Below are 18,068 nucleotides of genomic sequence, written 5' to 3'. Positions count from 1 at the left end.
TCCGCGCCATTTTTTTTTAAATTTATTTACCGATTAAGTGCACGTGTCCGCGGCATTTTTTTTAAATTTATTTATCGATTAGCACGTGTCCGCGCCATTTTTTTAATTTACCGATTTAGTGCACGTGTCCGCGCGATTTTTTAAATTTATTTACCGTTCAAGTGCACGTGTCCGCGCCATTTTTTTTTAAATTTATTTACCGATTAGCACGTGTCCGCGCCATTTTTTAAATTACCGGTTTAGTACGATTTTTAATTTCATAATGATTGACAACACGTATTCACAAACCTTTTAAATCTAGTTTAGCGCGGAAAAACCGATTTAAAATAATTTGATTTAGCGCGATTTTTTTAAACACTATAATTGTACATTATTTTTCCACTTACCTTTTTCTTCTATTTATAGGCAAAAATGCCTATAATTTATTGAACTTGTATTTGCCCCCCAATAAAAGACACATTTCCTTAGCGTTTATTAAAAAAAACATAATCAATCACACAAATATAACAACGTTTAATGATAATTATTGTCAGTTAAAAAATAATTTCTGAAGAACCAGACGAAGAACGCCTTTGAAATCCTCCGAATCCCGCAGGCCGCAACCAGTTTGTAAAGCAATTCCTAATAAATAAACATATAATAAATGCATAAAAAGTAAGTTTAAAACTTACAACACAGACACCAGCTTTTGAGCTCTCAAAATTCATAACTCCAAGTGGAAATTGCAATGGTTGGCACATTTGGCGACCTAAGACGATTATTAATTTTACTTCAGCAACTTTAGATTTACTACTCACTGTTTAATGCAATCTTTGCATTCGTGTTGGGCAACCCTTGAAGGTGGAAGTAACACATGTGATAACAATTTCTAAGAAACGAAGAAATTATTTATGATTAATATAAATAAAAATAATAAGAGCTGCATTTACAATCGTCGGATAAATTTATTTATTTGTGAAAAAAAAATTGTAACAATTATTCATATTACACGATACCACGATTAACAGACTTAACCGAAATTTATACGAGAATTGTAAAAGCTGCTCTTGCAGGGATTGACACTATTTGAAGATTAATGTTACAAAATAAAACAAAAATATTTTCTGTACCCAAAATTACAAACCCAAAACCTCGGTTAATAAAAAAATAATATACTAAAAGTCGGTTTAAAAAAGACTGAATTAAAAGTTAATTCGCCAATCAATTTGATCACGTGATCAGCAGTTTGACTGCAATTGGGTTAATGTAAACCGACCTTTATTATATTATAAAAAAAAGTTAGAATGAATTTAAATTTACCTACCTGATAAAGGAAAGTATGTACTTATAACAAGACTCGAGCTTTACATTAAATAAAATCCGCTACCGAAATCAGCCACCAAATTCATTAAATTAACAAAAAAACATTGACAAAAAATCGCTTAAAGTGGAAATAAATGAGAAAGCAATTGCTGACTGTGATAATGTGACACCGTTAAAAAAAAACAAAGAGAAAAAACTATAAACGCGCATTACCCATAAAATATTTTATTCTCAGTCCAAATAATTCTTGCTGGTGCCATAATCGACTAAAAGGGCCAGTTGGTGATTTTAAATTGACTCACAATGAAACATCGAAAGCAATGGTCTCGTGGCACAGTGCAGACACCACCAGGAAAAGGAAACAGTGTGATGATTATAATAAAAGACGGGAACGCCACTCAAACTCATGGCAAATGGGAGAAAAGCAGAGGCGGACGCGATGAAATTGACTGATCTAATTATGATTCTTGGGCTACCTAAGCAATTCTCTTAAATAAACAGGCAATGATTAATTTCCTTTTGCGACCATTTTTTTTATTTTTTATTTTTTTTTATTTTTTATTTTTTTTTATTTTTTATTTTTTTTATTTTTTATTTTGTTTATTTTTTATTTTTTTTTATTTTTTTTATAGTTTGTGTATATTTGTGATTTTTTTAATGAATGCAAAGCCATCCTAGAAAATGCCTGTATTTAGTGTACTATTTTATGCTCGCAGCATCTCCTCTACATATCTAAGATATGTATTTGCACGACAACTAATACCGTTTATAGGTATGTGTCTATCGAGGAGCATCAGCACGACTAACACACTCAAATTAATGAGATCGAGTCTTTATTCGATTTTACTACGAGCTTAGTACACCAGTGATACATTAACAAATCTAGGGGTTTGCAATTTTTTTTTTTTTTGATCAATTTTGATAAAATTTAGTCATAGGAAAATAATCAGTGCCCACTTATTCAAGAGAATCATACTAACCCACTTTTAAGAAATCATAATTAGATCAGTCAATTCCATCGAATCCAAATTTTTTTTATTATTTCCTCCACTTTTCCCCCAACATGCCATGAGTTGGAGCGACGTTCACTTACGTCTTTTATTATAATCATCAGATAGTTTCCTTTTCCCAATGGTTCAGCACCACGCTACGAGACCATTTGTTTTCGATGCGACAATGTGAATTAATTCAAAATCCCCGGTTGGCCCAGTAGGCGATGGTGACGCAAGCAAAAAACTACTTGGAGTGAGGAAAATATCTCACAAGTAAAATTGCATTCATAGCTTTTTCTTCAATGAATTGACTGCAGTCAGTCAGCATCAGCGGTTACATCTATTCCCATTTGAAGCAATAATATTACGAAGAAGAAAAAGAAAAGACGCGCAAAAATTATGAATTTTGTTGGCTACTTTCGGTAGTGGTGAAAAAAAGTTACATCAGAACACGTAAACTTGAAACCTATTTCCGAATTACGTACATACTTCCCTTTTTTATTAGAGATGTGCTTATCAATACGTATTTGTACCAAATTGTAGGACGATATGAATGTTAAATTTAAAAATAAAAGACGAAATAATTGCAGTAAATAAATTTTAATCGTTAAGCACACCTCTATTAAGATGATACTGATGTTTAAATAGCATCAGAGTCTTTTTAAAATAATTTATTGCTACAGAACGTCTCAAAATGAGGGTGAAAATTTATTAAATTAGTGTCAAGCCAATGATGCTATAGAAACAACAGCAGCAGCCAAGCCAAAAAGATTAAAACGAATTAATTACTTTCGGTTCACTTTCATAAAAAATATTGAGGTGCAAAAAGCGTACTCTTGACATTAGCTTTTATGTATTATACAAGTTGTCATGCTAACAGATTAGTCATTTACATCGTAATGTTTTTTTACGAAAGTGGACCGAAAGAACAAATTCTAATTCTAAAGTAAAATAATTCGTTTTCATTTGAGTTTGTTTAAATTTACACTTAAACTGATTCGCACTTTGAATTGAAATGAAAACGAAAACAAATTATTCTTTAATTCGGAATTAAACTTTAAATCGCTTGCTGTAAACCGGCCCCGGATTGCAATTAAATTATTTCGGATACTTGAATAAATTTGATTTAAATTCAAAATTAAATTTAATAAATAAATTAAACCGGCCGTGAAAGTGCATTCAAGTTCAAGGTTAATTTGTCTCGTTTCAAAATTAAAGTTCGTTTTCATTTGAATTTGTTTAAATTTAAAAATACACGGATTCGCGCTTCGAATTAAATTGAAAATGACAATAAATTACTCTTTAATTCGGAATTAAATTTAATTCGCTTGCTGTAAACCGGCCCCGGATTGCAATTAAATTATTTCAAGTACTTGAATAAATTTGATTTAAATTCAAAATTAAAATTTAATAAATAAATTAAACCAGCAGTGTATTCAAGTTCAAGGTTAATTTTCATTTGAATTTGTTTAAATTTAAACTTAAACGGATTCGCGCTTCGAACTGAATTGAAAACGAAAATAAATTAACCGGCCCCTGATTGCAATTAAATTATTTCGAGTACTTGAATAAATTTGGTTTAAATTCAAAGTTAAAATTTAATAAATAAATTAAACCGGCCGTGAAAGTGCATTCAAGTTCAAGGTTAATTTGTCTTGTTTCAAAATTAAAGATTGTTTTCATTTGAATTTGTTTAAATTTAAAAATACACGGATTCGCGTCCCGAATTGAATTGAAAACGAAAACAAATTATTCTTTAATTCGGAATTAAAATTTAAATCGTTTGCTGTAAGCCGGCCTTTAATTACGCAGTTAATTGAACCGTAAAACGTGAAACGAAACGAAATAAAATAATTCTGAATTAAATTTAAATCGCTTGCTGTAAACCGGTCCGTAATTACAATCAAATTATTTCAAGTACTTGAATAAATTTGATTTAAATTCAAAATTAAATTTAACAAATAAATTAAACCGGCCGTGAAAGTGCATTCAAGTTCAAGGTTAATTTTCATTTGAATTTGTTTTAATTTAAAAATACACGGATTCGCGCCTCGAATTGAATTGAAAACGAAAACAAATTATTCTTTAATTCGGAATTAAACTTTAAACCGCTTGCTGTAAACCGGCCCCGGATTGCAATTAAATTATTTCGAGTATTTGAATAAATTTGATTTAAATTCAAAATTAAATTTAATAAATAAATTAAACCGGCCGTGAAAGCGCATTCAAGTTCGAGGTTAATTTGTCTCGTTTCAAAATTAAAGTTCGGTTTCATTTGAATTTGTTTAAATTTAAAAATACACGGATTCGCGCCTCGAATTGAATTGAAAACGAAAACAAATTATTCTTTAATTCGGAATTAAAATTTAAACCGCTTGCTGTAAACCGGCCCCGGATTGCAAGTAAATTATTTCGAATACTTGAATAAATTTGATTTAAATTCAAATTAAAATTTAATAAATAAATTAAACCGGCCGTGAAAGCGCATTCAAGTTCAAGGTTAATTTGTCTCGTTTCAAAATTAAAGATTGTTTTCATTTGAATTTGTTTAAATTTAAAAATACACGGATTCGCGTCCCGAATTGAATTGAAAACGAAAACAAATTATTCTTTAATTCGGAATTAAAATTTAAATCGTTTGCTGTAAGCCGGCCTTTAATTACGCAGTCAACTGAATCGTAAAACGTGAAACGAAACGAATTAAAATAATTCTGAATTAAATTTAAATCGCTTGCTGTAAACCGGTCGTAATTACAATCAAATTATTTCAAGTACTTGAATAAATTTGATTTAAATTCAAATTAAAATTTAATAAATAAATTAAACCGGCCGTGAAAGCGCATTCAAGTTCGAGGTTAATTTGTCTCGTTTCAAAATTAAAGTTCATTTTCGTTTAAATTTGTTTAAATTTAAACTTAAACGGATTCGCGCTTCGAATTGAATTGAAAACGAAAACAAATTAACCAGCGCTTGCTATAAACCGGCCCCGGATTGCAATTAAATTATTTCGAGTACTTGAATAAATTTGATTTAAATTCAAAATAAAATTTAATAAATAAATTAAACCGGCCGTGAAAGTGCATTATTTCAAGGTTAATTTTCATTTAAATTTGTTTAAATTTAAACTTAAACGGATTCGCGCTTCGAATTGAATTGAAAACGAAAACAAATTAACCAGCGCTTGCTGTAAACCGGCCCCGGATTGCAATTAAATTATTTCGAGTACTTGAATAAATTTGATTTAAATTCAAAATAAAATTTAATAAATAAATTAAACCGGCCGTGAAAGTGCATTATTTCAAGGTTAATTTTCATTTAAATTTGTTTAAATTTAAACTTAAACGGATTCGCGCTTCGAATTGAATTGAAAACGAAAACAAATTAACCAGCGCTTGCTGTAAACCGGCCCCAGATTGCAATTAAATTATTTCGAGTACTTGAATAAATTTGATTTAAATTCAAAATAAAATTTAATAAATAAATTAAACCGGCCGTGAAAGCGCATTCAAGTTCGAGGTTAATTAGTCTCGTTTCAAAATTAAAGTTCATTTTCATTTAAATTTGTTTAAATTTAAACTTAAACGGATTCGCGCTTCGAATTGAATTGAAAACGAAAACAAATTAACCAGCGCTTGCTGTAAACCGGCCCCTGATTGCAATTAAATTATTTCGAATACTTGAATAAATTTGATTTAAATTCAAAATAAAATTTAATAAATAAATTAAACCGGCCGTGAAAGTGCATTATTTCAAGGTTAATTTTCATTTAAATTTGTTTAAATTTAAACTTAAACGGATTCGCGCCTCGAATTGAATTGAAAACGAAAACAAATTAACCAGCGCTTGCTGTAAACCGGCCCCTGATTGCAATTAAATTATTTCGAGTACTTGAATAAATTTGATTTAAATTCAAAATAAAATTTAATAAATAAATTAAACCGGCCGCAAAAGTGCATTCAATAGCAAGGTTAATTTTCATTTGAATTTGTTTAAATTTAAACTTAAACGGATTCGCGCTTCGAACTGAATTGAAAACGAAAATAAATTAACCGACGCTTGACGGCAATTAAATTATTTCGAATACTTGAATAAATTTGATTTACGTTCAAAATTAACATTTAACAAATGAATTAAACCGGCCGCTAGATTGTCTCGCTTCGAAATTAAAGTTTAATTCGCGCCCCAATTTAATAAAAGTGTACTTGCGGTTAAACGGTCCTTTGTACAAAATATCCTTAAAATTTCGCAGCACAACACAGCACAGCACAGAATCACTTTAATTAATTCGTGTCGCGGCCGCGGTTTAATAATTTATTTAATAATTTAACGAACAAGACGCACGCACAGACACACGTCCGACCGCTCCGGCCGCCGCCCGAAAACTGCCGCTCTCACGCAACAGTTGACGTACTTGTCAAAAAAAGTACACGTGTTCGGACAAATTTGCATCGTTTACGAGGGCGCCTCAAAAATTTCAGCGCCCGCACACTAAATTTATTCATTTTAAAAATAGAAAATTACATTTTTTTCAAACAGCCCTTTAACACGTGAACACACTGCGTGTAACAAAGGGGTTGAGAATATAAAAAATGTCCTGCAAACAATTTATTCACCCCAAAGCCAGAATTTTAATAACTTTTAGAACGCCCCCGTAGCAGAAAATCGATCGCGTGACGTTTGTGACGTTTTGGTGGAAACCAAGTCTGCCAACTTTGAAAACACATTATATGAGGGCGCCCCAAAAATTATTGTGCCCGCCATTAAATTAAATGCATTTTAAAAATCGAAAATTATATTTATTTTAAACAGCCCTTTAACGCGTGGCCACACTGGTTGTTGAGACTCGAAAAATTGTCCTGCAAGCCATTTTTTCACCACAAAGTTAATATTTCAAGCATTTTTAAAACTGCCCCCGTATTTGAGGTTCGAGAAAATCAATAATCTGGTGATTTCGTGACGTATTTAGTCGAAATTAAACGCGCCAACACGAAATCATTGTATACGAGGGTGGTTTAAAATCATATACGAGGGTCGGTTATTTTATATTTAGACAAATCTTACGAGTTGTGTGAAAATTAATTCGTCAATTTGTAGTCAAACATATTTGTCACCTTTTAAGCTATTTTAGACAAGTTTAAAGCTAATAAAACATAATTAAAATACGCTACAACTAATTTTCGCACCAAAATTTGCATACTGCCAATATGAAAATCGCAGTAAATCGTGTATCGATGATGTACAGGATCGAATTTTAATTTTTTAATGAAAAATATTATTGGAGCTAGCCTTATTTTAAATTAAAGTGATTTAAATTAAATTTTTAAAAACAATTGACAGTAGATGGCATATTATATCATCAAAAAACGTAGAATTATAGGCAACTAGTAGTACACCAGTGTCACACCTTAGCTTTCAACACACTTATAAGTTTATCTCGCTTAACTGAGTATTTTCTTCAAAAAAAGGGGGATGTTAATTTCAATATAATTTTTCCAACGTTAAAACTGTAGTAATTTCACTTCCGGTTATACTAGAACGAATTTACTAAAATAAACGCCAACTTACCGGCAACCAGTAATACACGTTTTGTGTCTCGCTCTGTTCTACGACAGGGGCATAAGTTTGTCTCGCTTCAGCAGAGTACTGTCGCAGACATAATTGATGTGGGGTGATTTCAACATAATTTTATTAACGTTTTATATACACAAATAAGGCACGTTATAAAAATACATACACTGGCCTACATTTACATGTCTAGTACACTATATTAAGTACATTATGATTATGTAATAATAAAATCAGGATAAAATACTGCGAGTTATTTACATAACGCTGCTTTATGGCCCTTTGAAGAATAATTGACGTAAAAGGGAACGAAATTGAGCAAATAATAGAATTATTTACATAATTAAAGGACTAATTATCACATGATCGTTTTCGAAAATAATTTGCCATGAAATTAAGTACTTTTCAATTGTTATTATATACACAGGCCGCTTGCTTAAATGATATTTGTTGGATATGTAACCAGTTATTTACAGTCTTAAGTAAAGGAATGTAACAATTGAGCGCTAAAACAATTGGATATGTAGATATTGATAGACACAGTCGTTGCTAGAATCTACAATTCGTTATAAAACTGCAAAACCGATCATTTATACAAAACTTTTGTACACTTACTTTACTCGTCTTTTTGCCACACACACATAAACTAAAACAATCACAATTTGCTGGCGTCGTAGTTCTCCAACGACCAGTGTTGCCTTGTGGCCTCTTCGTCGCAGGGCTCCATTAGTAGTTTATTTTTCGCTTCGTTTATGGCCAAACATTTATCGCTACTTCCATGCCTTAAAAGTTTGCTGTTGGCGTTGTAATCCCAAAATTGGTTGCCCTTGCTGCCGTGACACGGGTACAGAATCACCTCTTGACCGCTGTAGTCAAGGCAGGCCTCGTCTCGACGGATCTCACCACTTTTACTGTACATCCAGAACTGCAAAAAGTTCATTTTTAATTTAGTTATTTCAAATTTTGCATATAAATTTCATAATTGTTGGAAACATTGAGGCGGGGAAGTCCCGAACTAATTGCAGGCGTAAAATGTCACTTTTACGGCTTATTGCGGTCGTAAATTCGTCAAGTTTGTCGCCTTTTATCGAAATTGTAGCACCTGTTGGAGCGACAACGCAATAAGATGTTGAATAATTTGTTTGTGGCAAAAAATAAGCGGGATATTTAATTGACTACAGGATGTTACGTAAAGGTGGGACAAAATGTCAAAATAAAGCGACAAAATCCAAGTTACCTTTGTAGAAAGTCGCAGCGTTTAAAAGTTAGAGGGCGCCAAAGTTTGAAAATTACATATTGTAATGTTTCTTTTAACTCCTTAATGAATCACTGTACAATAATTTGCTGTCAAAACCAAAGATTTGGTGTCACTTTTGTAACTTTATTATTTTTATAAAATAATATTAAGACATCTGAATTTTTTTATTTGAAAGGTACATTATTTCTAAACAATTTCTGTACGTTATAAAATTTTTGTCTCGATTTTTGCATAGACCTTGGTTTTGGAGTAAAAAGTATTTAAACAAACGTGTCAAAATTTCAGAGTTTTGCCAATTTATTTATTAATAGTTTTTTAAATTTTTTTATTTTGTCACTTTGGTGTTAGTTTCTTTATGTGCGTTTATAACGGTTAACAATAATGTAACTAGTTATTAATTTAAATAAAAAAGACGTTTTCTAAAAATGCATAGTTTTCCCAAAAATGTCAAGATCCCAAATTTTGAGAACCACTGAACTGGAATGATAGAAATTAACATGCCTACTTTAGAATTATTAACAAAATTTTTTGGTCCAATCTGTAATTCTTTTATTTCAATTTGTGTGTTGTAATTAAATTTTCCAAAAAAAAAAACAAAAAAAAATTATGCCAAAACTGGGGTTCGAACCTCATACACAAATAAACATGCTAACCACAAATTTAAAAAATTCTGAAAACGCCCATGCGCTACAAAGTCCGTTCTGTTTAGGGAAAAAATTAACTGTTAACCACCGTAAACCTCACAGTGGTTCTCAACAGGTGGATTAATCAAATTTTTTGAAAAAATTATGAACTTTTTGGAAAAATTACCATGACAAATTCAAATACAACATATCGCTAACCCATTGCCTAACACCCTGTATTTCAATTCAAAATTTATAATAATCACGGAAAATAATAAGAAAGAGCAAAAAAAATATAGTCGGGGAAGTCCCGAAATAATTACAGACGTAAAATATTAAAATTACGGCTCATTGCGGTCGTAAATTCGTCAGGTGGCACAAAGTGTGTCTTTTTTTATTGAAACACAACCACATAAGTCGTTTGTGACAAAAAATTTGAATGAAATCGGCGGGAGATTTGAATAAAAACCTACAATAAATAATTTTCCTAACTACCACTTACCTTAGATAAGAGAGACAAAGAGAATGCAAGACTGTACATGAGTTAGTGTGAGAACCAGCATACAAACCTCCGTTGTTAATACAAACAGCGTCAGCATTATTTAATAACGAACCAATAGAAAAACCACCACCACCAGTTTCAGTAGCTCGCCGCCCCCAGAATAATAGCTGACACATCGTTCGCTAGTTAACCTCAAGTTATTTACTCGAAATGCAGGCGAAAAGAAGCACTAGAAAAAGAGCCAAAGATCGCGATCAGCATCATTTCGGTCACGTAATCACCAGAAATCCTCTCTCTGTGTGTATGTATGTACATGCATGCATACGCGTATTTTTGAAATTTTTAGCTGATTGTTATTAATAAACTCCATAAATTTAATCGGATCGGGTGCGAGAGCATAAATCACGTACGTTGGGGATCGACAGTTGGGGGGTGAACACGTCGCGACGCGAAATAAACTTCGGTATTTGCGTCGCGATGCGGCATAGAATGGCGCAGTGTTACAACATGACGGTGTAACGGAGATGTTACATCGAGGGAAGCGGGAACAGCGAAACAAAGGAAATTTCACTTCAAAGAGTTGATGCTCGAAACGTAAAAAAGACACGGCTAGGATTTAAAGTTTTACACGCCTGCCAACTACTCAAATCAAGAAGCACAACCTAATTTTATCCCAAAAATTAACAGTCGTACAGAGATCAGTAAAATATCTTTTTTAGTAAAAATATTAGATTCGCCTTCAGACTTGGTAAAAAAAGTCAAGTCTTTTAATAATAAAGAAAACTTGGAAAATCTGAAAAATCAACCGTGAGTTTTCCGAGATAAATATGCCAACTGGATTTTCAGAGAAAAAACTGCACAAAATGACGTAAAAATTTCGACAAAAATTACACAGTGTTGCTAGTAAATTTTTATTTCAGGAACAATGCAACTTAACACTGTAATTTTCAAAATAATTTTAATAATGTAAAAGAATGAGAATTTGATTTAAAAACTCGCACAATTTTTGTCAAAAAATGGGATGAGTTTAATGTGTTTTAACCAGAAGTTGCAAAATAAATGAGCCTCTAACATGAATTTTAATCGAATTTGGGACTTTCTAGCAAAATTTTTGCGAAATTATGTTATGTTACTGTTATTTTTTATGATTTTTCGGCTTATTTTTTACGAAATTTCTAGAATTTATTGTGTTTTTCGCTGAAAAAACAGTTAAAATGCTATAATAATGTTATTTCCGACTTGTTTTGGTGATTTTTCAGTCTCTTTTAACGAAATATTTCCCGAAAAATTTTTTTCTGTCGGATTTTTTTACAAACTTGTCTAAAAAAGGATTTAAATGAAACGAAATCACATTAATTTCAGTTTATATTTTTGTGATTTTAGGTGTTCAAATAGTTTTGTGTCGATTTGGAAAAGTAAAAAAATGTAACAGTTTTGACAATTTTTTTGTTTTTTTTTGGTTTATTTTTGACTATATTTCGCTCAAAAATGAGCTAAATCGGCCAAATCAAGCTAGAAACGTCAGTTTCGATTGAATTTTTTAAATTTACGGCAATGTTTTCACGAATTTTCTATTTTATTTCACTTAAATCCTTCGGAAAATGAAATAATAAAAGCTCTCAAAAAACTAACGAACACCATTTTGTATTATTTTTCGTGTTGTTTTTAACAAAATTCGCTAAATAATTGGGTTACTGGATGTAAAACCTATTAAAACGCTCGCAAAACGTAAAAATAATGTAATTTTTGATCAATTTGGTGATTTTTCGATCTGTTTTACAAAAGAGAGATTGGGAATTTAGTTCAAAAAGTTGTTTAATTGTCTGAACAAGGTAAAAATAACTTCATTTCAACAAAATTTTTTGTTTTTTCGGCTTACTTTTGACGATATTTCATCAAAGAACGAGAAATAATGCAACATGACATTGGAATTTTTAAAATAATTTTAGTATGTACAGTTGGTTTCAAATAACACGATTCGGTTTATATTTAATATATTTTGCTTCAAAAAACGTAATTCATCAAGATCTAAAATTTTTCATTAGTTATATTATTTTTTTAACTTCGTAACTTTTGCTGTCCCGTCCGTTATTGCAAATGTTGTTTTTATTTCTTACGTCGTTAAACAAGGCCAATTTTTATTTCCATTGTCTAATTTTGATATTGTTAAAGTCTTTAATAATTAAAACCAGTCTAAAGTAAGTTATTTTCACAAACAAAATTTTTTTGTCCCGTCCGTCATGTGTAAATTAATCAGTCGTAACACACTGCCTTGTTCCTCGCTTCCTTGGTTTCAAAAGTTTAAACAAATTATATTTTGTGTCCCGTCCGTCATCGTATTTCAAGTTTTAAAAATGTGGCTCTAATTGTAGAGTGGTACTAAGTTAATAATTGTAATTAAAAAATTCCACATATTTTGCAAGCCTGTGTTTAATAAATTCATCAAAACATTCACAAATCCAATTTGCGTTAAATTTTCAGACAAAAATGATTATTTGCGGCAAATTCTGCGGTTTAAATAATTCGAGATATATGTTTAGTGCAATCAGTGGCCCATTGTTTACAACTAAACCACCGGTGCATGTTATAATAGAGCGGATTAAAAATTTATTTATTTGATGAATTAAAAATATAGTTAATTTATATTTTTAGCCAATTTGGCATAAATTACGCCCCGAAAAAGTTAATAATAGTTCGTTTCGCTCGGTGTATTTACAATTCTACACGAGGGGGCGGCGTTGGCGGCGCTTTTACCTGATTCCCGCCCTGCTTGTGGCAGGGCCAGAGCCCGATCGGATTGTGCAAGTCCTCGGGTTTACAAGGCGAATCGATGCAGAGCTCGCGATCCAAGACCGAAATCTGTAAAGAAAGAAATTTGTTGAATGGTGCAAACGCATTTACCTGATTTCCGCCTTGGCGGTGGCAAGGGTACAAGCCCACAGGTTTGTGTAAGTCGCTGCGACGAGCTGGAGAATCCAAACAGGTCTTTCCGCCAATGCCCAAGTTGCGAATCTGCGACAAAAATTTCGTACAACTTGGTCGTTATTTTCAACTTAACTAAATTTAGATAAAGCGAGTGCATTTTTACTCATCTGCTGAATCTCTCCCATTGGACGTGAGAGGTTTTAAAGCGAATAGTGGAAGCATCGCCGGTGTTTATTTAGTTACTTCGACTAGGGCTAGAGCTGTGCTACTTTCAGATGATACATTAATACAAACAAAAACAAATTTAAACTGATTACGCGGAAATTGTTAGCTGTAGATGAAAAATAAGGACAGTTTCGGAATCCTCAGACAATTCTGCTTAAGAATATCGTACATTTGAAATGATTTGGGTCTCCAGTTTACAAAAAAAAATCGAAAGTGTTTGGAATTTGACAAATTAAATTTTAACCATTTCCTCAAATTTTGATAGATATCTTAAAAAATGTCGATCGTAGCGAAAAAATAAACACAGATTTAGAATCCTTGACTGATTATGCATAAAAAAAAGTGGAGTAACAATTATCTAAACAGTAATTTCAATTAAAAAAAAAATAAAAACAGAAAAATAAAAACTCCAACTAATATTGTACCTCGAGAAACATTGACCGATATCTCAAAAACTGTTGGTTGGAGATAAAAAATAAGAACAGTTTTGAAATCCTCAGACAATTCTGCTTAAGAATAAAGTACATTTGAGATGATTTGGGATCCCAGTTTACAAAAAAATTCGAAAGTGTTTGGAATTTGACAAATTAAATTTAAACCATTTCCTCAAATTTTGATAGATATCTTAAAAAATGTTGATCGTAGTCAAAAAATAAACACAGATTCAGAATCCTTGACTGATTTTGCATAAAAAAGGTGGAGTAACAATTGTCTGAATAATAATTTCAATTAAAGAAAAAATTAAAACAGAAAAATAAAAACTCCAACTAATATTGTAACTCGAGAAACATTGACCGATAACGCAAAAATTGTTGGTTGGAGATGAAAAATAAGAACAGTTTCGGAATCCCCAGACAATTCTGCTTAAGAATAACGTACATTTAAGATGATTTGGGTCTCCAGTTTATAAAAAAAATCGAAAGTGTTTGGAATTTGACAAATTAAATTTTAACCATTTCCTCAAATTTTGATAGATACCTTAAAAAATGTCGATCGTAGCGAAAAAATAAACAAAGATTTAGAATCCATGACTGATTTTGCATAAAAAGAGGTGGAGTATCAATTGTCTGAATAATAATTTCGATTAAAAAAAAATAAAAACAGAAAAATAAAAACTCGAACTAATATTGTACCTCGAGAAACATTGACCGATATCTCAAAAATTGTTGGTTGGAGATGAAAAATAAGAACAGTTTCGGAATCCCCAGACAATTCTGCTTAAGAATAACGTACATTTGAAGTGATTTGGTTTTCAGTTTACAAAAAAATTCGAAAGTGTTTGGAATTTGACAAATTAAATTTAAACCATTTCCTCAAATTTTGATAGATATCTTAAAAAATGTTGATCGTAGTCAAAAAATAAACACAGATTCAGAATCCTTGACTGATTTTGCATAAAAAAAGGTGGAGTATCAATTGTCTGAATAATAATTTCAATTAAAGAAAAAATTAAAACAGAAAAATAAAAACTCCAACTATTATTGTACCTCGAGAAACATTGACCGATATCTCAAAAACTGTTGGTTGGAGATAAAAAATAAGAACAGTTTTGGAATCCTCAGACAATTCTGCTTAAGAATAAAGTATATTTGAAATGATTTGGGTCTCCAATTTACAAAAAAAATCGAAAGTGTTTGGAATTTGACAAATTAAATTTAAAGCATTTCCTCAAATTTGATAGATATCTTAGAAAATGTCGATCGTAGGCAAAAAATAAAGACAGATTCAGAATCCTTGACTAATTTTGCATAAAAAAAGGTGGAGTATCAATTATCTGAACAGTAATTTCAATTAAAAAAAAATAAAAACAGAAAAATAAAAACTCCATCTAATATTGCACCTCGAGAAACATTGACCGATATCTCAAAAACTGTTAGTTGGAGATAAAAAATAAGAACAGTTTTGGAATCCTCAGACGATTCTGCTTCAGAATAACGTATACTTGAAATGATTTGGGTCTCCAATTTACAAAAAAATTCGAAAGTGTTTGGAGTTTGACAAATTAAATTTTAATCATTTTCTCAAATTTTGATAGATATCTCAAAAAATGTCGATCGTAGTCAAAAAATAAACACAGATTCAGAATCCTTGACTGATTTTGCATAAAAAGAGGTGAAGTATCAATCGTCTGAATAATAATTTCGATTAAAAAAAAATAAAAACGGAGAAATAAAAACTCCAACTTATATTGTACCTCGAGAAACATTGACCGATGTCTTAAAAATTGTTGGTTGTAGATGAAAAATAAGAACAGTTTTGGAATCCTCAGACAATTCTGCTTAAGAATAACGTACATTTAAGATGATTTGGGTCTCCAGTTTATAAAAAAAATCGAAAGTGTTTGGAATTTGACAAATTAAATTTTAACCATTTCCTCAAATTTTGATAGATACCTTAAAAAATGTCGACCGTAGCGAAAAAATAAACACAGATTTAGAATCCTTGACTGATTTTACATGAAAAAAAGGTGGAGTATCAATTGTCTGAACAGTAATTTCAATTTAAAAAAATAAAAACAAAAAAATAAAAACTCCAAGTAATATTGTACCTCGAGAAACATTGAGCGATATTTTAAAAATTGTTGGTTGGAGATAAAAAATAAGAACAGTTTTGGAATCCTCAGACAATTTTCTTCAAGAAAAACATACATTTGAGTCGGTTTGAGTCTTCAATCCACGAAAATTTTTTTTTCAAAAATGCTTGGTTTTTGAGAAATTAAATATTAATTCTTCAAACTTTGAAATCTTAAGCACCGCTCGTGTAAACGAAAAAAAAAGCCATCAGGCTCAGAATCCTTGAATAATTTTAAAGCGAATAAAAGCATCGGTATTTATTTAGCTATTTCAGCAAGAGCTAGAGCTGTGCTATTTTGAGATTGTGTTATAAAAGAAAATGTATCGCATTTCCACTTGTCTGTATTACGACGGCACTCCTAATGGTTATATCTCCGTTACGTGTGTGTATCATTTTCCCAGAAAAACAGCCGGAAAATTAGCAAACAACACTTCACACAGCTATAAAGAAAAAAACGAGCGGAAATTTAATAGAGGAGAACGGTCAGAGATGAGGATCCGAGCCTTATCGTCAGGGTAATGGGCGAGGAAAACGGTCGGGAAATCGGGGGCGGGCCGAAAAATTGAATTTCCAAAAGAAAAAGTAATGTTTAAACGCCGATTACAACGACGCAAAATCCAACACCGTCGTAATCGGCGCCTTTAAATTAAAATGAGTAGTTTAATAACGACTGAGGACTGAATTTTTCATTGCTTAATAAAGTAACAAACTTTCTCGTATTAAAAAACCAACATTTCGTTCGTGAAAAATCGATCGCGCCCGAAAAAACTCTCCTCATTTGTAAAACATTCCACTTTGTCATCCTTTCGCAATTGCTCAATCTGTTTTCCTTTCTTTCTGTGACGCCCCGTTGAACGAAAATCAGTCGTCGGCGTAAAAAAATGTGACGTTTGTGTTGTTATGTTTTTCGCTCGCAATAAAAAGAAACCGTTTAGTTCACGTCACTTGCGGCGACACGTCAAAACCGCCAAGAGAAAAAATGAAATAAAAAAATAAACACCTCCACGTTAAAAAAAATTAAACAATTTCATTTTATCTTCTACTATACTACCTCTCCACTGGCGACCGCTTCGCCCGGAATAAACAACTCCGGATAGATGTTGTCCAAATACCACTTGAAGCTCTTACAGCCCAGCTTTTCGCGGAGTGCTTTCCTCGAGGTGATGTCTCCGAAATCGCCCTTTTCGTTGCCTATCCGCTGGTAGTAATACTTGGCGTATTCGTCCAGCCAGACTTCGGCCAATCGGACAGAATTTCGGCGTAAAACGTTCACGCCACTTCGCCATTTATACGGCGAACGTTTTCGGAAGATGTGACCGACGTGTGAGCACGGAACGATTTCGAGAGTGCCACCGCACATCCACGTCTTGAAGGAGAGCTCCAAGTTCTCGCCGCCCCAAATGTCGAAGCCGTTGTCGTAGGTTCCCAGACGTTCGAAAAATTTCTGAAAAAAAATACGGATTCTGATTTTTTAAATTAAAATTATTTTTCTTATTTTCTCAATTACGGCTAAACTATTTGCAAAAGTGGAACGGTTTTAATTCACGCCTATGCAAAGTGATCTGAGAAATCGATTGGCATCGAGAAAATTGCCAAATTCCCAATAGTTTTTTTGTTATGATTTTTTATGAAACTATTAGTCGGATCTTTTTTGAGGTCACGTCACGTATTTCTATTTACGCGATCTGTTTTGTTCGTATTCATTAATCTTATTGCAATTAATCGATCTACTTATACGTGTTTATCTAGGCGGCCATTATGTGGCAAATAAATTACGAGCAAGAAATGGTGGATGCGCCGGGACAATTTTGTTCTAGTCTTAATTGCGGCAAAACTGTGTGAAAAAGTAGAACTCTTTTGATCCATACCTATGCAAAATGATCCGGGGAATCGATTGGCATCGAGAAAATTGCCAAATTCCCAACAGTTTTTTAGTTATGAATTTTTTAAAATTTGATCAATTTTTGCTTTTATTTGCAATTTTCTCGAAAACTATTATTCGGAGAACAATTGTATTTATTGAAAAGGATAGATAATTTAAAGAGCTTTCCGACGATAACACACTTCATGAGGTTATCTCTAATAGTTCCGCAGTTATTGCA

At 31.9% G+C, this 18,068-nt stretch overlaps 1 protein-coding gene and 1 long non-coding RNA gene across 6 annotated transcripts in view; both read right to left on the bottom strand.

Moving 5' to 3' along the window:
• Positions 1 to 459: 459 nt before the first annotated feature.
• On the bottom strand, positions 460 to 6,706 carry LOC135266543 (uncharacterized). Of its 3 annotated transcripts, none has more exons than XR_010334646.1 (4): positions 6,497 to 6,706; positions 798 to 868; positions 672 to 748; positions 460 to 621 (listed from the first exon to the last, which is right to left on the bottom strand). It is a non-coding gene; the product is annotated as an uncharacterized LOC135266543 (long non-coding RNA). The 3 variants fall into 3 exon arrangements; XR_010334645.1 differs by having other exon boundaries at positions 6,501 to 6,705; XR_010334647.1 differs by lacking the exon at positions 6,497 to 6,706 and adding an exon at positions 1,516 to 5,090.
• A 1,257-nt stretch (positions 6,707 to 7,963) lies between these two features.
• Pgant9 (Polypeptide N-Acetylgalactosaminyltransferase 9) overlaps positions 7,964 to 18,068 on the bottom strand; it is a 97,133-nt gene continuing 87,028 nt past the window's right edge. For 2 of the 3 annotated variants that reach the window (XM_064357265.1, XM_965305.4), the window contains 3 exons: positions 17,018 to 17,410; positions 13,144 to 13,254; positions 7,964 to 8,784 (listed from right to left, as the gene is read on the bottom strand). In XM_064357265.1, the coding sequence (XP_064213335.1) occupies positions 8,515 to 8,784; positions 13,144 to 13,254; positions 17,018 to 17,410 (774 nt within the window). In that variant the 3' untranslated portion in view covers positions 7,964 to 8,514. Of the gene's footprint in view, positions 8,785 to 12,996; positions 13,102 to 13,143; positions 13,255 to 17,017; positions 17,411 to 18,068 lie in introns of all 3 variants that reach the window. The other variant, XM_064357266.1, reaches the window with a different exon arrangement.

The sequence above is a fragment of the Tribolium castaneum genome, chromosome 6 (genome assembly GCF_031307605.1).
Source record: "Tribolium castaneum strain GA2 chromosome 6, icTriCast1.1, whole genome shotgun sequence".
Taxonomy (NCBI): Eukaryota; Metazoa; Arthropoda; class Insecta; order Coleoptera; family Tenebrionidae; genus Tribolium; species Tribolium castaneum.
Note: the sequence above shows the minus strand (reverse complement) of the source record. Positions and strands in the feature narration are given on the sequence as shown.